Genomic DNA, 22,257 nt, shown 5'->3' with positions numbered 1-22,257 from the left:
AGGGAAGAAAGGTAGTGTTATTGTCATGGAGTTTTTGGCAGTGAGGCACTGTTTTTTTTTTCTTGGTCTTTTTTATGAAGGGGTTCCCTTTGCAGGAATCATGTGGGAAGAAGTGTTTCTGGACACATTCAGATGGCAGGAGGGTAAAGCTCCTGACAACCATAATCCTATCTTCCTCTAGGGAACCCCTGAGCTTGGAGGTCCTGGAAAAGAGGCGTTGAAAACCAGTGGCTCCTAAACTTGAGAATTCTTTTATCTACTGTAGGCTACCAGTCAGGATCCTGGGCTGCCTACCTATATTTGTTCAAATTTACCCCTGTGATAGGCAAGTGCTGTGATCTCTTGGCCTCACTATGACAAAAAATTTGTTCTCTGTTTCAAGAGACCTGTTTGGGTGTGATGGGAATCTGAAATTGTCACTTGCATTGCATGGCTGAGGAATGAGCCAGCCTGGGAACAAGCAGTGCTGGTGTGGTGCTGCACCAAACCACCTGCTCTGCTGTGATAGATCAGCACCATAACCAGAGCAGGCAGTAGAGAAATAAGAACTCCCATTCTCAGACTAAAAATAACACAGGCAGGATTTTTGTCTGCTGTGGCACTTCTTCCTGTTTTAATTGGAGACATTTGGTAGCAGTATTACAAGAGGGAACATTATGGTAACAGTGGTCTGTGTGGAACTCCCTACAATATGTAACTGAGTTACGAGGCGGGAATTTTATCATTAGCTTTTAACATCAGTATTGGCTTTTTAACATTAAAGTATGCATAGTCCAAGCAGGAATCCCAAAGACATCCGTTTTGCCTTTAGTACTACAGGAAAATACAGAGGTTGATTTCTAACAAAAAGGCTGAAGAGATACAATCCCATTACAAAGAATTTCCCAAGTTCTTTCCTTTATTTTAAGTGTCGGAATTGTGGAGCACAGTCACATCCTACAGAGTGGTTCAGTCTCAACAGAAACAGTTCTGGGTGACAAACAGGTTGCCCTACCTTCCCTGATACTAGCTTTTGAACTCTGAGTTATGTTTGTCAAAGCAGAGCATGCAGTCTTGTCCTCCATTTACATAATGTCCAAAGAAGATTGCAAATCCTATTTTATCTAGATGCAGTGAAAGAAATTCTGAAGAGCCAAGTGCACCTGAAAAAAAGAAAGCCAAGTGTCTGTGTTGTAAAGAAGTAAATGCCAAATACAAAGTGTGTGCAGTAACATTCCGAGCTACCAGTTAGTGCAAAGTTGATGGAATTCCTTCCATTCATGATTTTTGCCACGAGATTGTACCTCAGTGTTGCAACTTGTCCCTGGGGTATGCAGGTAACAATAATGGGAAGAAAATACAGAAGAAACTTCTTATGTAGAGAAATGGTTCTGTTCTGTGACTATGTCCAGTGAAGAACTTTCTTGGGCTGTGTTGTGGCAGATATTACAGAGGGTGTCCATGGCAGTAACTATTCTCTTGTGCATCATTAAGTGGCCAGCAATTGTTCTTCCTGAGGTGTGAAGGATTAATGATGTCCTTAGTTTTCACAGTTGCCAGAAAGAAATGCCCTTCAGACAACAGCTTTGAGAGGAGATCAGATAGGTGAGAAAGCTTCTCCCTTAAGACCTCGCATGTGGAGGCAGCAAAAATCAATGTACTCACAATGCTTTTTCTAAGAGAACACAAGCAAATTACGAGAAATGTCCCTGACATCTTAGCTTGTGAATTACTTTGGTGAGGTGTTAGGGGGAAATGGCTTGTTTTGACTCATTATTTTAACTTAACATAGCTCCAAATCTCCTTCTAAAGTAGCTGACAGCCCATACTTCCCCACAGCAAAAGATGCACAGACACCTTACTGAAATCCCATAAAGTCAATGACCTCCATCTGTGGAAGTTTCATCCTAGAGGCTTTCCGTAGTTACAGCTGTGAATTGAGGTTGTCACTGGACTTTATGAGTTGTAGATTTTCTCCTGTAGCTTGCAGAGATGTTTTCTTCTCTTATTCTGATTCTCTGCATATGCAGAGACTAAAACAAGAGGACGGGATGTGTGGGACTGAAAATAGATGAGTGTTGGTGGGGCTTATTGCAACAATAGTGCAGATATGAGGGAAAAATGTGGAAGTGGAAGAGAAAAACGAAATGGCTCACTGAGAGAAGTGAGTCTGGGGGTGAAGAGGACAGAAATGAAATTGGGACTTTGACAGCAGGTCCACAGGGATAGATTTGGTTTGGTTCAATTAAAAGATAAAGAACAGGTGATGTGAGGAATGCAGGCTGGGAATGGGGAGGCAGTGAAAATGAGGTAGAGATGAAGAGTCACGAGTGGAAAAGAAGGTCTTGGTCAGGGTTGTCTGTGGTGGAATGGAGCAGAAGGACCCAGGCTCTGGAGGAAGGCAGGCAGGAGGGCCTATACCTGCTCAAGAGTGCTTCCTTTGAACCTTTAGATGGAGCCTAAAATCCCAAGTTTTACTGTTTCTCTGCTGTGAATAAAAGTGTTAGCTTTAGATTACAAAGACCTACATTCAAGGTATCTAAATGTGGCATCAACAAGTGAGGTGGGAGTCTAAGCTCCAACCACAGTCAGAGAAGATTTTAGGGAAGGATTCAGCTTCCTAAATATCCAGACCTATGTCTACTTTTGATGCCTTAGAAAACTCCTCAAAGTCCCCTAAAATACTCACATGACTGTAGACACCTGCTTTCAGGGAACTGTGTTCCACCTGCACTCAACTCACTCCTGGGACTCCAGAGAGATACTTGAATGCAGACTACACAGAAGATGAAGCACAGGCTCACATAAAGGCTTGCATACAGATAATTACATCTAAGTGTCTATTGTCTGCAGTCTGCACCTGGGTGCCAGTCCAAATGTTTGTGAAACCTGCATGTATAGTATAGTATTTCTCCCAGCCTTCACTAATGATTTGCCATACAGTTGAAAACAATGTGCTTTTTTATAAGTTGCTGTCCTAATTCAAGTGACAGAGGTGCACAACATGGAGAAGAAGCAGAGGAGTGTGTTGCTCCATGAGGAACTCCTTTGTTCTTCTGTTGGCTCTTTCAAATCCTAGAAATTCAGACATTGCCATATGTCTAAAGCCTGAGTGCCCTGCTAGGCACGCTGTGCTGGTGAATGCCAGACTTAAAACTTTCTCCATTGCTGCACAACCTTGGTTCCTCCCCGGAGCAGGTGCATCCTGTGAGGAAGAACAGAGTGCATCATGTGACTGAAAACTGCAGCAGGATACAAACACAAGGAACCAAATTCAGGCTGCACCAACAGCCTTCATTCCAGTGTTGCCTCACAAGGCAATGGCTTGGATCTTCTGCTTTAATATTGCTCTTTTCCTCTCTTTCAGGCTTATTTGCCGGGTATGTTTAGAGTGTTTTCATGAAATTTTATTAGAAAATTGGATGTGTGAAGCAAGTGATGCAATGCTGATGAGAGTAACCTGTGTAGAATAGGAGGCTTGCTGTCATCATTCAGCTCTTGTGCCAAAATCCAGCTCCAGATGAGCCAGCTATAAATGAGTATTTGATCTTTCTGGCTAAGAAGTCAAAGGCACCTTTTACAAAGGCACTTAGATAATTCACTTATTGGATATCGCAGTTAAAGAACCTTATTCTTGGAGGTCAGGATAGTTGAGCTGAATATTTAAATGTGGTACAGTGGTCTGGTAGCATAATAAAGCTGTTTTCTGAGCTGGGGGCAGATGAGTAAGTGCTAAAGCAAAGCTCTCTGCTTTCTGTGTCATTTTAGTCTTTTGAGGCTTCCTAAGTGCTTATACAGAAGAGAAATCCCTTGTGTGGAGGGACATGACATGAACATAATGCTGACTGAACAGCAAGTCTTTAGAGATGGAGTAAGACAAAAATTATCTGTCAATGAGAGAGTAGACCTCTTTTGGGGTCCGTTTCCATTCAGATTTTGTTTAATTGTGATGTTTCCTGGACTTGAAGAAATGAAAGAGCAAGATGAGGGTGACTAGGCCACTGTTTTAAACAACTCCTTCACCTTACACCTTGTTTGTTAACAATGTGTAGAGCTCCTTTCTCTTCCTTTTTCTCTGTCTATTGAAGTGCCTTACAAAAAGTTCCAAATGGGCTTTCTTATCCAGGCATTGGAAGACTTAGGCTTATCTATCTTGCATCTTTAGAATGCAGGTAAGTTTTCTGAGTGTGATTGTCATGTCTGCCTTAGGATACCTTGAACCCAAAGAGAGACTCTCCTCATCTTTGGTGAAGGGACTGTGCTTATTCTCCATGCATTTTCTGGTGTGGTTACAGAACAGGAAATGAGCAGTTCCTCTTCTTGGGATCCTTAGTTTTGTCACAGTCAAAAAGAATGAGTCACTTATGAAAGATGTAGCCATGTTTGAGTACATTTTGAAGTTTGTGTTTTCCGTTTTGTGGCTTCTGGGCCTCTCAACTGCATGTGGTTTATCTCTTCATGGTTGTTTTGCCATGAGGGCAAGACACTTGTGTTTTTTTTACAAAAGAAAACTGTAGTTCCCACTCAACACAGGACAAGAGGCAGCAGGCACAAATTAAACACATGGAATTCCATCTGATTGCAAGGAGACATTTTTTTTACTGTGAGGGTTATCAAACACAGTAACAGGTTGCCCAAAGATATTGCAGAGTATCCATCTGTAGAAATACTCTAAAGCTGTCTAGGCATAGCCCTGGGCAACCTGCTCTAGCTAATGCTGCTTGAGCAGGGGTCTTGGACAGGAAGATCTCAAGCTTCACCTGTTCTGTCATTCTGTGACTCAGGAGTTGCAGATTGCAGAACACGGCAAATGTCTTTTGCAGCTTGCAGCAGAGCCCTCTCATTCAGCTTGCTTGGAAGCAGAGTGCCACTGCTTGGGGGGCTGAGTGAGCTGGCATTTTCTCTAGTTGCAGCCTACCTGTATGGTCCTTCTCACATCGTTGCTCCTGTCAGGCCAGGTACTCTTCTTCCCATTTCTCTGTGTCCTGTGAACACACACACACACCTGGAATACATACCTGAGATGCTGGTATGCTATTTGCTAGTCTGTTCCACTTCTGAAGCAGCAGCACCTCTTTGCAGCTCCCTCTCCACCTCACTGATAACTGCTGTTACATGGCAGTGTAACTTGTTTCCCTGCCAGAGAGGGATTTGTTCCCAAAATCTAGCCTGCAGCCTCTTACAACAACAATAGTAGTGATAGTGCTTGTCATGCCTTGTGCATGCCATGTCATTCAAACGGACCTGCAGTACCTGCAGGATAGTATGAAAGTAGGTAGAGCACATGTAGGGCCTGGATATTTTAAAGATACACAATGAACAGTTCAGCATTCATGCAGAAAAATGTTTTATTGTAGTGAAGTTACACAGGAGAAAAACAAAAGTCTTCCTGCTCCTGGTTCAAGGCTATGCTGAGCCATAAAAGGGGAGGTAAGTGCTAACCAAAACAAGTTCCTACATGTAAAAAACACATTGCACTTCCAGTCATTTTTACAAGGTTATAAGTTTTTTCTTTGTTTGTTTGTTTTTGTTTTGTTTTTAATGAGCTGCAGCTTTAACTATTTGAAGAATGTTTCCTTGCAGGAGTTTTCATTGTTTAGAGGGTTTTTTTCCCCTCATAAAGGCATATCTGAAGATACTCTTTCTTTCTGCTTAGCCTGTCCAGTTTGTTTAGACTAAGAGCACCTCAGGCCACATGAAGTTTGCTTGATATATTTCCATGATGACCTTGTAGAGCTTCAGCAGGTCTAAACACAGGCTCAGTATACAACACTTACACTGGTTAGTGGTCAGGTCATTCTTGTCACCAGCAAGCAGCAAGAGGGAATGGCAGCAGATACAGGGCTTTATGGAAGAGTGCTGAAGTGACTTTGATGACACAAAAGCCCTTCCTCAGTTGGGGTAGCTGCCAGCCCACTTCTTAATGCAGAAATCAGCAAAGCATTGCATCGGCCTGGCACACACATGTGACAAATGGCATGGAGTCTGTGATCATACAGAAAAGAAAAGGAAGGTGGGACAGGATTTGGACCTGCCAACCTTTTAATTGTCCTTCCAGGGATACAAATACAACACTGTTTATCTACTATTAACTAATTTTCCCACACAACAGGTTATGTACAGCATATTCACTTACATTTTTACATAATGATACACAGGTCTTCCTCACCACCACCTCTTGTGGTGAAAGAATGTGACATGTCAAGGTGACAGACACTTCAGAAGAAACTCAAGGAAAAAAAGTTCATGCAGAGCTAGCTTATTCTTGGTCTCTTGAAAGCAAAATCTTACAAAGGATGAGCAAGATGTCTTTTTTTACAATATTTACTTTGTACAGAGCAAAAAGGAGGGATAGGCTTTTTAAACATAGGATTCCTTAGCATACTGGATCTGGTCTACCTCAAAAACGGGCTGGCTACACCTCCGAGCCACATACTCAAGTTTGTTCTTTTGACAGGATTCAGACATGGCTCTCAATCGGTAGACTCCCGGGGTCACAGGTAAACTCACACGGGAGTTTTTTCCCACAGTGACACTGAGGGTTTCAGTTTCCACCTCAGAGTCCTTCGCTGCAGAAACTCGGCCACTGGCTAGATCCCTTAGAGCCATATATGCTGCGTCCTGTGCACAGCTGCTGCATGAATGCGGTGTCAAAGCGTCCTGGTTTGACATCTTTAATCTCATAGATTGAACTGTGAGATTGTGGGAGGGAATTTTAGTGGCCAGGCAGTTTTTAGTAGCCTCCTCATAAGAGGGTGGTCTTCCAGGATTCCTTTGGTCTACCTCTCTGAACACTTCATCAGCTGACCTGAAACGGGGCCTTTGCTGATACACCAGAGGCAACGGCTTGTTGTCATCAGGACTGTTTCCCTGGACAATTCTGCAGGAGAACTGATCTTCTTTCTTTATGAAACTGTCTCTCTGAAAACCCATGTTTTTTCCAGGCCCCCAACTCTGGGTTTTTTTTAGCATTTTCCTGTGGTTTGCAAAAGAGAACGACATGGAATGCCTTTTGATCTCTCTGCTAGATGTACTGCAGTCTTCGGTAGCCTTCGTGGAAAAGGACTGGGGCCTATTTAAAAAGGTCTTTTTGGGACTAGAGGGTGAAACTACTGGGGAGCTGGTGAAGACTGAGCCATCAGAGCTCTCCAGGGAGCAACTGGAGGATGTTTTGGGTAGAGAGTCAGTTGATAATTGTGAAGGTAAGATTGCAAGCCGTTTTTCCAGTGCCTCCAACTCTGGCTGTTTCTGCTGAACCGGAAAATTGTCCTCACTTTTGTTTAGCTTCTGCTTCCTTATCCTGCCTTCAAGGCGGTTCTGGAAGGACAGGTCTGGCTCTGAGTACCTCCTGTCCATCGTGCTGATGTCATTTCTGAAATTAGTCAGTGAAGGGGCAGAGATGCGTCCTGGATGTCTTCTGCTCACACTAGTGCTTCTCCCTTTGGGAGGCTCCATCTGAGAGTTACTAGGGCTGCCTTCACCTTCAGGATCTGGGCTGTCATAGGCAGAGTCATTCTGAAGAGCAGCACATAGGTGTTCTGTGGGGAGAAAGAACCTGTTAGTTTTTATTTACCATCTGAAACCCTCTGCAACTCTCTGTTTCCACAGATGTATTGCCATATCACATTTAAGAATTTGGCCCAGCAGCCCCAGTCTGTGACATCCCCAGTCCATTCTCATACCTGTGGAGCTGTTGGTGTGATCTGATGACTCCTCAGCTGAGGCACAGACAGGCAAGGCAATGTCCTCCCCAAATATTTCTGAGCAGTTGTTTATGAGAAATTCCACCAACACTGTCACCTGCACACAGAAAACAGTTTATTTCTGTCAAAAGGGCTGAAAACATGTTAAACAGTCTTTCCTGCTCCTTCCTGCTGTCTTTGTGTGAAGGAAAGCACAGAGCCACGGGGCTCCTGTCAAAATCATAAAATCATATAATGCCAGGTTGGAAGGGACCTCAAGCATGATCTGGCACAATGTTTCCTGGCAAAAAATCCTAGCTTAAAGTCAGTGTGAGTCACTGTGGAGGATGAGGCCTGATGCTGCAGACTAATTGATCTGCCCCAGTACAAACAAAACACCATCAGCCACAGCTTCAGCCTCACTGTCCAGAGGGCCCACAGGTGGCAATGCTCACCGGGCACCACTTGCCCTCTGCGTGCAAAGTATTCAAGAGCTGTGATATGACTGAGGGGCATGCCTGATGTCCAACGGTGCTGTTTTGTTCAGCTTTTGCCATGGCAGTGGGATTCCTATGGTTGGCTTTGAACTGCCCCGAAGGGGGTGGCTGCTTGGTGAATTCTACAAACCTTGTCATTCATCTCCTTCTGCACTTCCAGCGGGTGCATATTGTCCACCTCTGGGCTCAGCATATTTGGTCCAATGCAGATGGCCAGATTGCTGGAGTCCATCCTGTTGGTCTTGGCATTTTGGCTGATGTGGTAGAGCAGAGACAGCAAGTGCTTGAGCAACACAAGGTTTGGTCTCGGCAGTTTGTCAGCCACCCTGCATGAACGCAAAAGAAATGGTACATTAATTCCTGGTGCAGCAGCCACACTTCTTTATTTGATCAAGTGTCAATTAAACTCAGACAGATGCTTCCTCCAGAAAGTGGCATGTGTGTGCTTTATTCATTGCTTAGCAGAAGTATCATTCAGAAATCCCCAACAGCAGCTGAACTTGCAGTTAACTCTAGGATCTTGAATTACAACGTCTTGACTGAAAGGCAAGCATTACAGCAGTCAATGTCCTTGAGTAGATGTGATGACATCGGGAGATGTCACTGGAGGCACGTGAAAGCCTGTGGTTGCGCTGTGCAGCACTGAGCACTCCAGTCAGCATCCACATCTGCCCTTTCTAAAGAGAGAATCAGGGCTGTGATCTCCACGTGCCCAACTCCACCAGCAGATGTGAAGGCTCCTTGTCAGCGCCTGTCCCACAGCACAGTGACTACATTAGCTGAGACACTGCAGCCTCTCTCCTCTTCCTACACGACTCATTTTGTAGGGCAATCTCAGATACTCTCAGGAAGTGCTGCTGCTGGAGCCCTCTAACACCAAATCCATGGAGCAATAGCAAGCTGGTATAAATGACAGGCTTTTAAGTGAGATTTCCCATTTCAAGAACTGTCACTGGCCCCTACCAGCCTCTCCATCACATTGGGGATAGTTGCAAAATTTCCTGGTTGCAGAACTTACTCTTTCAATTCTTCAATTTTTTCCTGCTTGCTTGGCTTCTCTAGAGCTTGCATCCACTTCTCATAGAGGTCTGCCGACAGGAGTTTGGAGGGAATATTTCGGAGGAAGTCCTGGAAGGTCAAGATATTTAGATGAGGTTTTGGACACTACCCCTGAACACAGAGGGAGCATCACTATGACATGGGCTCACTAGGAGGTAGTTTGGCTTGAGGTACCTGCCCTCAAAGGTGATCATCAGCACTAGCAAAGCAATGGGGACCACAAGTACATGCCAAGTACACTTGCTTTGAGATAACAACAGGACCCAGGTCTCAGCTGCTTTTTATTCACCCATAAATCTCAGTATTCCTCCCTGGGGAGGATCCATCCACTGAGGACAAGGATGAAATGAGTTTCCTGTGGGCAGGCAGGAAATCAGCAGCACAACAAATGGGACTGGAAGTAAGGTGGAAAAGTAAGATGCCAAATTTTCCTAAGCTCAAAACGTTTAGTCTGGCTTTGATCTGGCTTTAGCTTATAGTCCCACCTAGGTCAGCTCTGGGCACTGAAGTGTGCCTGTGCAGATTAGCAATGCCCTCCCACCACTGCAGGTCAGTGGAGCTCACCTTCAAGACCACTGCCAGCAGGTGCACAGATTTGCTTTTTAAATCAACATTCCCGCCTTTGTTTAGGTCCTCCTTCAACTCTTTTCGTGCTTTCTCATTGGCAGCTTTTCTGAATATCCCTTCAGTGGAAGGTCCTTTCATACACAGTATAGCTAGGAGATCCTGCAGGTGAAAAAAAACCAGACAGGAATGAAAGAACAGTTACTTGGGTGAAGAAAGGTCCTTTAGCAAGTGATCATTTCTTAAGAAACAGAAGAAAAATTGTCTGGAGGTACACTGTGCTCTAATTAGGTCAGTATCTGGTTCTTGCTTTAATTAGATTATGTGGGCAATAACCAAATTTTCGCCCAGCCCACCCTTTTTTTGGACTGGTAAATTCAGCTAACTTCAGTGGAGTCATCCCTGCTTCCTTCCAGAAGGAAGCAAGGGATGGCTTAAGTGTTGGTTCAAATCTCCTTGCTCCCAAGCCAGGCAAATATTGCTTAGAAGAGAAAAAAGCCTGTATATTGAAAAAGGCAACTCAGTGGGAGAACTGTCACAAGACCGTCCTTATCCAGAAGATAGTGTTTCAGTAGTTGTCAATGACAGTCCATGGGCAAACACTTTTTTCAGGGAAATACAGAAACCCTTGAAAGTTGATTCTCCTGAAAGATTCATTTGAATGATTTCTGTGGAATCACAACATTTATACTAAAGAGCAGATCTTCTGATGTTCCTGATCCTGAGTTGTCTCCATTCAAGGTTACTTCCAGTGAAAGCTGGGTGCGTTGGACAAAACCCACAGACCTGACCCTTTCTACATCTGGCATGGGCCCTGAGCTTATCAGAAGTGTGTGTGGAGGGGAAACACCAAAATCATGCATCTCCTGGGTGCTGCAGCACAAGTAGCAGGGATCCTGCCTCACACTGGAAGCCAGAGGTATGATAATTGTGTCACCAGGCTTGCTCACCTGAATTGGCTGGGGCAGCGTGTCATCTTCCCCACAGATGAGTGCCAGTGGCTGGCCAAACAGAGTGATTTTGGCACCTGAATCTAGCTGCCCTGACGAATTCCCATTGGCAGAGCTTCGTCTCAAAGTAAATGACTGTGATATCACCTTCTTTCTTTTCTTTGTTCCATCTGCCAGAAGCAAAAGGAAAGCAAAAAATCAATTTAAAAACAAAACAAAAAACACAGAGTGTGCTATGTGGCGATTCATCTGTGTGCAGTGCAGAGATGTATGTTGAAACAGCTCGAACCAAAAAGGGGGAAACTGAAAGACAACTAAGTTGTTACTAAGGAAACAACTGCCTAAACTGTAAACCTGTGACCATCCCTCTAAGGACACCACCTTTCCTGTTTTGGGTGGGTTTTTTTCATATTCTAGTCACTGTTTCTTCTTAGAGTGTGGGAACATACAAGACACAGAAATAAGAGCATTTATAGAGATTTGTGATATTGCAGCGGTTTCTGTGATAGTTATCTCAGGCAGATATATTGCTTGAGCAGCTGGCAATGACAACAATTTTCACTGCACGGTCTGACTGAGCCCCAGACTTAGGGCAAGAGTGGAACTTGGGGCTCCTGCTTTTCAGCCTCTTTCATGGGCTGAAATTAAACCACATGGCTCAATCTCTGCCAGCTTTGGAGCCAGCTCTAATGACAGTGTCCTGCTAGAGCTTGTGTTTTCCCCCTGCCAGCCAGCCAGTGGAAGGTGACACTTGCTCCAGAGGATTGGAGTATCACAGTGGGGCCTCACTGGCTTCAGGGTCAGAAATTTCTTAGCATGAGTTTTGCGCCTGCATCTTAAAGAGGAGAGCATGCTAGGAATTTGGAGATTATGGTTGTATTGGGATGAGGTGTGGCTTTTTTCCCTTTCAGAAACAGTGAGAAAAGGATCCTTTCATTAGAAAACTTCCTAAAGGCATTGCCTTCTGCAAATTTCCTATAAAGGACTGGTCTTCTATTCCAAAATGAGGCTGTTTTATGCAGATGAGAGGTTCTCAGGACCTAGATCTGTGGCTTGGCACAAGTCCTTGTTAGCAAGAGGTTAAAAGCTATGAGAAAGTCACCTAACATAGTGTCATAAGAAATGCTTGCTTCTGATACTTCTGAAAAATCATCTGAAATGATTGTCTGCTCTAAATCTGACCTTGCCTTGCTAATGGTCTCCTCTGGGCTGTTTACAGATGCTGATGTTTTGCATGGCAAGAGAAAACAAGTGCAGTTGCTGCTGCCAAGAGGGTTTCTTTGCTTTGGTGTGCAACTGCTGGTACTTGCTTGCAGTGCCACACCTCAGTGGCCATACTCAAGTGAGAAATGAGCACATTTAGTTTTCCTTGCTGCCACGGGACACGAAGAAATGTGTCTCTGAGGACCAGGGAACAAAGATACAAGACCTCTGTCACTCTGCTCTGTCACCTCTGCCATGGAGCATAAGGGAAAGAGGTCATTTGCAAGTGAGTGGCACTCCTGGGGTTAAGCTGTCTCCTAGATGGCGCTGAGGGCTGTGGATTGCGCTCAGAGAGGTGAAGCAAGCAGTTTTAGGTGGTTTTGCAGAAGCACCAGCTTGCAAGAATTATATAACAAGACAGTTCCTCAGTTTGTTTTTAGAACTCACCCATTGAGTGGCAAAGTCCGTCTTCAGTATCTACTGGGACCAGCTGGGGGCACTTCTTGGCATCAGCCTGCAAGAAGCATGTTGGAGTTACAGAGCTGCCACCAGCAGCGAGGGCCACCAGCGAGTTGCTGCAGCTCCTCAGAAATCTGTGAGAGGCTCCGGCCACTAACTAGAGCAAACCTAGCTCCTGCTGGACAGGCACCTCAGTCCAGGAGTGACACTGCCCCACTGCCCACCCTATGGCCAGCCACCCAGACCTGCCCAGCAGCTCACAACCCCGTGGTCTTTCAGGCTGCTCTTTTGATCCAGAGAAGCCCCAGCTGGACAGAGCCTGCCCTTCTCTGTCCCCCCCAGCACTGGAGATTTCCTCCTAAACTTCTCTGGGAAGCTTTGTTTTCTTCGGAGCCTGCCAGATTCTTGAGCCAAGCTCCCCAGGAGCACTTAGCTGCTCACAGCGATGCCCAGCTCCTTCTGCATGGTGCTGCACAGAGTTGCCTTCTAAGGGCTCTGCCCACTCGTAGGCAGCAGGCAGCTCCGGCAGGGGCCACCCCCACTTTGCTAAGTTATCTCACACCAGTACCCAACAAGGATCGAGGGAATCATAGCAGCTGCTTACCTCTGACTGGCACTCAATCAGACTCTCCATGTTCCCAGCATTTAGTGTCTTTGACTAGGCAAGAAAACAAAAGACATTCTGTGAGTAATTGAATGCTATGGTTTAGAAATCAGAGCTTTTCAAAATCATTCTGTTGACAGAATTGAAACAATAAAGACACTCACAGTATTACAGCTGCTTAACACTTTCATTAGGAGTTTGATTCGGGGAGCTCTGGACACTCTGGTTTCCTTCGGTCCTTTTGTTTGCCTGTTTATTGAACGGGGAATGGACAAAGAAAGAGCTTTGTTAAACTGCATCCTTCTTGTCTTTCTCCCTTGCAAACTAGTCTAGCATTTAAATCTGATCCTGAACCAGCAAGATATTCCACATAAGTCAATCATAAAGCCCTGCTCTGGAAGGCACTCAGCCCTGCTGCTCTATCTGCTTCTTGATTAAAGCAGGAAAAAAAAGCTTCCAATTTTTAATCCATGTAAAAAATGAGCAAGTGGCGACAGCTACATGAGCTTGCTGTTAATCTGCAAACAGAAGTCTAAGCAACACAGACAGGACTGCCCACGAGCTATGCTTAGCAGTGAGCACACCTCTCCCCCAACTATATTTTTGCAAATCTCTGTACAGCTGTGTTTGGAGCACTCCACCAACTTCAACCGCGACACCACAGATTTAATCCCAGAGAGTACTTACCCAAGGAGTGAGTCCAGCCAGAGCTCCTTCACCTCCCGCAAACTGCAGAGGAAAGGAGAAACAGCATCACTCCCTCACTGCTACTAATCCTTTGGACAGAGGCAGGCGACTAAACAGTTCTACCCCACATGTGCTGCCTTATATACGCAGAAAGGGCAGGTGGAAATTCACAGGCAGGAAGAAGCATCATGGGGCAGGACTGAGACGCTATGAAATTTCTGGCTTCCTCTTTCCTTTTAGAGGAGCTGTGCTTTTTTTTTTTCCCTTAAATAAAAAAAAAAAAAAAAAAAAAAAGCCCTTGTAGCTGTTATGGATGGAAAAGATGAGATACTCACCAGGTAAAGGTTCCATTTAGCATCACCAGTGTGAGGTGGGATGTGCAGAGCGGGCTGCAGTGTGGGCAGCTTCTCGTTACCGGTAAAGGGCAGTGGGTACCATCTGTCCTTTGACTGCTCATGGACCTTAGATTTTGCAGTTTAAAGGTGCATCCCCAGATCAAGTTACACTAAGAACAGTTAAAAAGATGGGGGAGTGGAATAGCCAGGATTCAGAGAAATGTTTTTGTATATTTTTTTAACAACTAATAGCAACAGTTTACTGTCTGCAAGCAGATGTAAACACACACTTTGCCAGTGCCAACTAGTTCTTGAGAATCTAAGCGTTGGACTTCTATAGAAGAAGTGGTGCTATGTAATAATCTAGTAATGGATGACAACATGTAATAAAGGGTTTTGCTTAAAATATGTCTTAGTAAGAATTATGTGTCCAAGTAAGAAAGTTTAATTCAACGGAAGACATTAAAAAATCCAGAAAAAATCTGTATCTGCTCTCCCTGTACCTTTTCAGGGTCTGTTGCTGACTCTCCCCCAACTTGGGCACACCAGGAACATAAGGACAACAGTACTCACTCTACCAGGCCATTATGAAAATTCACCAATGTTTGATTTTAAATGCATTATATTAGTTCTACTGATTCATTGACAGAGGCAAATTAAAACCTGCTATTCTAGATACCTTTCTTTTGACCTAGTGAAAAAGAGGGGCTAAGGCTGAGAGTTGAGGGTTGGGAATACTCCAGGGATGGATCAAGGTGGACAGCAGACTTCTATAACTGTGGTCTCTCTGATGCTTCCCTTGGTGGATGCTCCATTTCATGTGTGCGGGGGATGAGGCTGTGTCATAGCACATCTCTTTGCAGATGCTCATCACGGCTACATCCGCTGCTGAATTCACCCTGAAAGCTTTACTTTACTTAACCACATCAGACCTAGCCCATGTAGCACTGACCCCGCGTTGTCGTTTGGAAGAGACAGTCAGTCTCAGCTCAAGTCTGGCAGAAATCCAAGGTGCAAAATTCTCTTTTGGTTAGACAAAGATGTGTCAAGAAGGGCAAAAAGAAGAGCTGCCCTGCTTTTGTGGGGGGAAGATGCTGTAGGTGACCTTTCAAGGCCTCCTGAGGCCCATCATTTCCGTGCTTCTGTAGAGACAGCAGACTGTAGTCTTGTTCAGAGCTGAAACTTAAAGGAATATCAATCAATTACTCTGCAGCCCTGTGCATTTACCACTGATCTCTTACTCACTGCTGCAACTGATTTTTTTGTTAATTAGCAGTCCTGTGACATCAGTCATTTCCCTACTAAATTCCATGGGCCAATGCACATTCTTGCAGAAATATTGTCACCTTGCAGAAATATTGTCATCTCCTGATAATTTCTTCTGAGGCTCCCTGGTGGCTGTGGCACCCCTGCTGATAGTCCCAGCAGGATTTCTTGGACAAGAGGCATATATTTTTCAGTACGTCTTTTAAATGTATATGTAAACATATCTGTCTGATAAGTATCTTGGAGGCTTAGGGGACCTATGCAATTCAGCTCTGCCTTGTCCTCACTTCCAGCACTGTAAGCAGATGTATTTCTGAGCTCAGTTGATTGCATGATTAAGACACAGGGTTTGATCTGGAAAATGTGCAACTCCTGAAAAAAAGGGGAGTTTAATGGGTGGTGATCAGTTCAGCCAGAAGCTTAGATTACAAATAGGGCACAGCTGTATACAGGGCATAATGCTTTGAATTTCCCAGGAGGAAAAGATACAGTAATGGATAATGTATTGATTGTACATCACCAGACTATCCATTGGCACACACTGCTGTATCTCTGTCTAATTAGTTCCCATCTATTAACAGTTGTGGGGATATAATGACCATTGTATGTGGAATGTATGTGTATAGGCCTGCTTGCCCATATGGAAAACAATTTGGGGTTTTTTTACCTTCCTGATATAATTCCTTTTTCTCATACGTCTTTTATGTTGTGTATCACAAACACTTGTTTTGTGTCAAAATGACTTTAAAGCAGCTTATTTCCTTACGAATAAACATGCCCCATCTGAATAGCAGGCATGGTACAAAAACATGGCTTGGTGGAATAATTGTGTGACCACACAGAATGAAGCTTGGCTGCATTTGTGAAAAGCAGTACGTGAGGTGTGGTGGCTCCTGCTGAGCACCATGGAGCTGTGTGCAGGGTCCCAAGGACAGAAGAGCTGCTGTGATGGGTGGGTGAAGGCAGGAGGACCAGCACAGCATGTGCTGCCCTCATACCTACCAGCCAAAGCAGCTTCACAGCTTCCTGCACCAGTGTGTGAAGGGTAACACAGATGTAGCTCCCAAAGCTGATCTCCACACTAAATATTAACAGAAAAGGCCTATCATATGGGATATTTACAAATGAAGGTCCCTCACATGAACAGCTTCTTCCCTCCCTGAAGAAACTGATTCCCTCTCTACCACCCAGCTCTGCTTTGCAGACTCAGAGTTTTGCTATGGTCTGCCCCTTGGCTGGTACAGATCTTATGCCATGATGTGTTAGAGCAATAGGTTTATTGTATCACAGTGGTTCCTAGGGCGAGCAGAATAGATGGCACATGGCTTGGGCACACCTGGAGCAGTTTGCAGTTGATGTGTTTCTCCCAAGCCATCTCTGACTCTCCTTCAGGGGCATGGGGACATTTACACAAAGATCAGGGTGTGGGAGAGGGAGTGGACTTAACAGGTTTTATAGGACTAGCCCATGTACAAGCTTTCCTTCCACCCTGTACATCAGGTTGCTTCCCTCAGTTCTGCTGAGGTGCTTTGCATCCACTGGAGGGAACGCAGGAGCAGGGAGACCCAGGGTAGATCCAGACCTCTGGGGACTGGGTGTGCTCCCCGAGATGTGAAGCATTTTCTTTATAGAGGCCAGGACATAAGATTGTTGACTCTGCTTCCCCCTGGACCTGCACAGCCCCTCTCCCCCGCCAGGCCATGGCTGCTTTTGTGGTCCACTCCCAAGCACTTTGCCCAGCCAGCTTTTGGAGAGAGGGCTTATACAGTGCTTGCTGCCAACACAGACCAAATGGTGATTTTCCCTCTGTGAGCTACGGTCAAGCTATGTGTTTTGTCCTCTTTTCTCCTCTCTCCTTTTGCACTGTGGCTCAGTGAAGGACTCCAGACTGTAGCAATGAAGAGGCATAACCAGTCAGGAGGAGAAAGGAATCAGGAGCCGGTAGTAAACAAAAGAACAAATCTGCTGTGGCTGGAGAGAGTCCTTATCAAACCACAAATGGGAAAATCCCAGCCACAGCTCACTTTTGTTTGTTTCTACTACTTTCACAAATGTTTGACATGATGGCTCTTAGTGATGAGGGAGTGTGTGAATGAATCCTGAAACCCTCCTTTGCCCTGTCGCCCATACCAGCAAGGGTGCAGCTGTGAGCAGGTTCAGCAGGACATGCTGGGAGCAGCGCTCCTTTCAAACCCTTATAGAGCAGCAAGAGCCAAGTTCTGCAACACCGCCACTCCGTGTGGAAAAGGGGTTGTATTCCAGTTTTGTCTTCACTGGCACAACTGCAGTCTCCCCAGGGGAGCAGTTATACCAAAGTCAGAGACTTGTTGGTGCGTTTTGTTTTGTTTTAAGGAAAGCACTACTTGATTCAAAGAACAGGATGGCATGTGGGTTGCTGGGAACAGGTCACATTTCTACACATCTTCTGAAGACAGCTCTGATTTCCTACCACTCCCCAGAGTGTGTTGTGGATTACATAGACATGGTTCAGGGTTTGGTCACAGAAAAGAGAGCAACCTGAGCTTTGGTCAGACCAGTCCCTACCTCCTACCTGTAACAGTTCAGAACCAGACCCATCAACCCAGCTTGTGCTGAACTCCTGCAGTTTTAGTCAGGTGGGACCTGGGCTCATGCTAATCCTTCCTTTGGAAAGTGAAACCCACTGTCAGTTTTTCCCAGCTCTGTTCAACTGATTTCTATTCTTAATTAGATATCAAGTCTAGATTGCAGTATGTGTTAGATTGCACTGTCCTTCTACACGTTGGGTTACTATTGCATAGGAAAAAGTTACAAACAAAAATTAATACTGTAAATACAGCCCAGGGTATATTCTGTGCCCTTCCCATGACACCCTTTTGGTTGCATTTGCTTTGCAGGATGGTTTGTTTATTCTTTCATGAGTGCATCCCCCAAGCTTCCCCTAAGTTGGCAGCTATAAAGTTTTTTACTTGTCATCATGTGACTGGTCCCAATGGGTGTTTTTTTAGTGGTGGAGGACATGAGCATACAGGCCATTTTTTGCAAAGGGTCTGTGCTGGTGTTCAGCTGTGTCTGAATTCAGCTTGCCATTCTATCTCGGTGGTGCCTAGGAATCCCTCATTCCTTGGGCTCCCTGGGGTGGCCACAAAGGCGCACATAGGCATCAGGGAATTGAAGTTGCCTATCATTTCTGACTGAGCACATGCAGATCTAAATCTTTGCTTGCTTACAATAAGCAACAAGATAACAGAGAATACATGTAATTAAGTCTGAATTCTAATATTTTCAGGATTTCTGGTTGAAGGTACTCAAAAAGTATTGAAAAGTGTTTTTTGTTACTCCAACAGGTTTCTCACTTATTTGCTTATCTCTCTTGTCCATTCACAAATCAGAAACTGAGATGGTGCTTTTCTGCCAAGTTCATGTGTTCTTTGGGGCAGATTACATTTCTTACTAAATTGAGAGAGGTATGAATCTTGATTTTGGTTTTCAGGACTAATGCAAAATGTTTTCTTTTCAATTTTGGTTGATGCGGGCTTGTATTTCTCCTGCTTCTGCACCTTGTGTTTTGCTTGGAATTTCCACATCAAAATGATCTCAGATCTTGAAATAAGAAACAGTGGAAACCAGAGATAACCTGGAGTTCACATTGAATGCTAACTTGCATGTGATTTGCAGGCATAATTCATCTCATTTTCTCACAAAAGGTGATCTGCAGACTGCCAATGGCCTAGCAGCAAATCTGGAATAAGATCAAGAAAACTTGGCCTGAGTGTAATTTTGGGTCGCATTGTGTATATGTCCCATTGATACAAAAACTAGAAAAGAAAGACCGGCTCAGGAGTGGCAACACCTTACGATTCCCCTGGCAGAGTGGGAGCTGCTCCAGGCATAGCAAGCACCTATGGCTGTGAGTACAACTGTCACCATAGGAGCCCAGGAGGAACAACCAGAAGTAGTTGGAATTTTCCCATTGTTTGCCTCCACTTACCCTCCTCCAAGCCCCAGCAGTATGATGGGAATATCCCCAAACTCTTCATCATAGTGACGCATTTGTGAGTTTGTCATTCCTGTGTTGTACCTGCTTCGTAAGTAGTAAGTAGAACTGCCGGTAACCAGATCCTCATTACCACTAAGTGAACCATGAATGGGAACATTTGGGACCACACAGCTGGACTCCATCCACCAGGCAAACACAATGTCAGGCAAAGCAAATCTTTCCAAGCACAACTCCGCTGGCTACAGTTAAACTCCCCTGAGCACGTTTGACCCCGTACTTTGAGAGAGTTATTGCTGTCATGCCTTGTCCTTGTGCATGCCTTGTCCTTGTGCATGCACATCCACACAACACAAAATAAAATGTTCTTCTGTGAAGAAGTTTTGGCTACCCATCAAAACCAAGATGACAAATTCGAAACAAACATCTCCATATTAGCTGGTAATTGCCATATTGTTGCTATTAGCAACATCTGCCGTGTTAGTGTTTCATATAAACACTCCACTTTGGAATTGCTATCCTGTTATAAAGCGTGACTACCTTATGAGGATTTCAGAAAGCAAGTGCTTCTTATGGCACAGGCTCTGCCTCCTGCCACAGGGCACCACGAGGCAAATGGGACTGTCACTACTGCTGCAGAGGGGACACGTGGAGGGAGGAGGTGCACCATGGGGTAGGGCAAGCCAGCCTTGGGCAACAGCACCACCCAGCACAACTGCAACCAGGGCAGCCAGGTCCTCCCCTCCAAGTCTGCAAAAGCATGGTGACTCTTCCAGGCTGGGAACAGGAGAGGAATTCCCACCCTCTAGGGAAAGCAGGACTCAGGAGTGCCTGCTAGTGAGAGTGGTGAAGGGAAAGGAAAAATGCTTTTGCGATTGAGTTCAGCTATATCAGCTCTTTGATGGAGCGGGCTTGGCTTGAAGTCCAGGCTGTTCTGTTCAGGCCTGTGTTCCTGCAATGTTGGCTATTAATTACCGCTTCTGCCATGCAGATCCCATGCTGCTATGGCTGCATTTGCTTATTCCACTCACATGTGCCTGCTCTGAATGCTGCCTTTGCTTTCGGATCTGCAGTCACTGCACACACATGACAGTAAGGAGCATGTAGAGAAGGAACCTGCATGCCACCATGTCCATTTCCCTGTTCAGTGATGGCTGAAGCTTGAACAGAAGATTTTGTTCTCCCTTTCCACTTCCTTTTAAAGGTTTGTTTGTGCTTTGTTTGAGCCTTACCTTTTATCCCATTTATCAGATGAGTATGTTTCTTTGGGATTTTTCCCTCTGAAACAGTCACTGTGTGTGGTCTCGCAGTCATGAACTGCCTTATTTAGTATTAGCAAGAAAGTTTGTGCGGGGAGAATATATCTTCAACTAGGTCACCTGATATAGGTGCAAAACCCTTCCTCAGGTCTGACAAGAAATCCTATCTGCAGTGTAAGGGAAAGCTGAGAAGAAATGCTCTGATTTTTACTAGATACCTTAATTAGTTACATGGTTACTTGTTCAGATAAGATATGTACCCCAGAAGTACCTCAAAAAAGGGTCTTTTCAAAGAGAGATTGAATCCTCTTACCTTTAGGCACCAGAAGATATAATAATGCTGAGCCAAAAGATGTACAGTCTAACAACGCTGTAACATTTGGGTAAACCAAAGACTATATTGCTACAGGAAGCCTTAATACTGCTTGTGCAACACTGTGAACCAATCCTGTCCTTGGGTAACTTAATTGAACTTAGTATTCAGAGAGTAAAAATGAACACTCATTATCTTGCAAATCATGCCAAACCTAAGATGCTGGTACATTTGCAGAGGGCTCCTACTTCCATTCGGTAGGTAACAAGGCAAAGTTCCTATTCTTACTGCATTATGCGCATATCCCCAGAGTTCATCTTTCAGACATAATCCCCTGAAATTGTTATATCCCTAAGCCACCTCCAATGTTATATTCAGCAAAAACCTTTGCTAACCTCAGACACTGAAATACAACGTATCACTGTAATTGGCTTCTGTCTGTGCTATTTTAGGAGAGCCAAATGTGCTAGAAGAGGAGTTTGAGAGGCCTGTATTATGTCCCAGTGTTTGTCCCTCCTCCCTGCAACATATCTGTTTGCTTCCAGAACCGAGCATTCCTGAAGTTTTCTTGGAATGAGAGTGTGCTGCAAAGTAAACCTGTCATAACTGTGAGACTGACACGGATAAACAATGCAGATAATATTTCTGTACTAACTTTAAAAGAAAAATCCTAATGAACATCACAAGCGTGGAAAAAGTTGTTACTTTAACAATTGAACAGGCTTACTCATCAAACCTACAGCACTCCGTAATCCCCCTATTAGGGAATTTTCAGACTAACCAAAAACTGCAATTGTGTCTTTGTGCTGGGGTTTTGTGGGTGAACTCCAGGAGATGCTTTGTTTTGCCCTTTGATTTTCCATGCAACATCTGAAAGGCAGCTTCCCTTCTTTCTACCTTAGTTTCTCATTAATAACATGATGAAAATAAAAGGTCACTGCACTGCATAAGGTGCTTTGATAGCTTTTGGTGAAGTGGTACCTACAGGAGATCCCTGTAAAAAGTTTGGCAGTGTTGCCTCTTCTGTCTCCTATGTGCCACATAACAAAGATAATATCTAAGTTTTAGCCGTAATGGTAAATCTTTGACAAATGAAGGCATTTTAAATGCATCATCTTTGAGGACTGTATGTTATTTTCTGGGCATTACTTGTGTCCCTTAAGGTCTATGCAGTTCTACTTACCACACTGAAATGTGACAGTCAGCTTCTGGCCAGATCAATTACACACTTATTTTATGCATGCAGCTTATTGTCAGAAGGAAATACAGCAATGTCATAACCAAACTAATAATTTTATCTAGATTCTAAGCATGAACTCCCCTCCCTTCATCTAACTTTTGGGAAGGGATCTGACATGGGGATGCCAGCATGGCCACAGCAGAGGCTATGCTTTAAACATCAGGCAGATAGTGGGATATGGTGT

The 22,257-nt window shown here is 44.5% G+C and overlaps 1 protein-coding gene across 1 annotated transcript in view; it reads right to left on the bottom strand.

Annotated features, from left to right (window-relative positions):
* Positions 1–5,302: 5,302 nt before the first annotated feature.
* Positions 5,303–22,257, bottom strand: part of TAGAP (T cell activation RhoGTPase activating protein) — a 53,468-nt gene continuing 36,513 nt past the window's right edge. The window contains exons 3-12 of the mRNA XM_082048158.1: positions 13,685–13,726; positions 13,162–13,246; positions 12,998–13,051; positions 12,382–12,448; positions 10,732–10,901; positions 9,782–9,943; positions 9,177–9,286; positions 8,289–8,484; positions 7,662–7,779; positions 5,303–7,517 (exon numbers count right to left, since the gene is read on the bottom strand). Coding sequence (XP_081904284.1) covers positions 6,340–7,517; positions 7,662–7,779; positions 8,289–8,484; positions 9,177–9,286; positions 9,782–9,943; positions 10,732–10,901; positions 12,382–12,448; positions 12,998–13,051; positions 13,162–13,246; positions 13,685–13,726 — 2,182 coding nt within the window. The 3' untranslated portion in view covers positions 5,303–6,339. The remainder of the gene's footprint in view (positions 7,518–7,661; positions 7,780–8,288; positions 8,485–9,176; positions 9,287–9,781; positions 9,944–10,731; positions 10,902–12,381; positions 12,449–12,997; positions 13,052–13,161; positions 13,247–13,684; positions 13,727–22,257) is intronic.

This window comes from Streptopelia decaocto (assembly GCF_964273445.1).
Source record: "Streptopelia decaocto genome assembly, chromosome: 3".
NCBI lineage: Eukaryota > Metazoa > Chordata > Aves > Columbiformes > Columbidae > Streptopelia > Streptopelia decaocto.
Note: the sequence above shows the minus strand (reverse complement) of the source record. Positions and strands in the feature narration are given on the sequence as shown.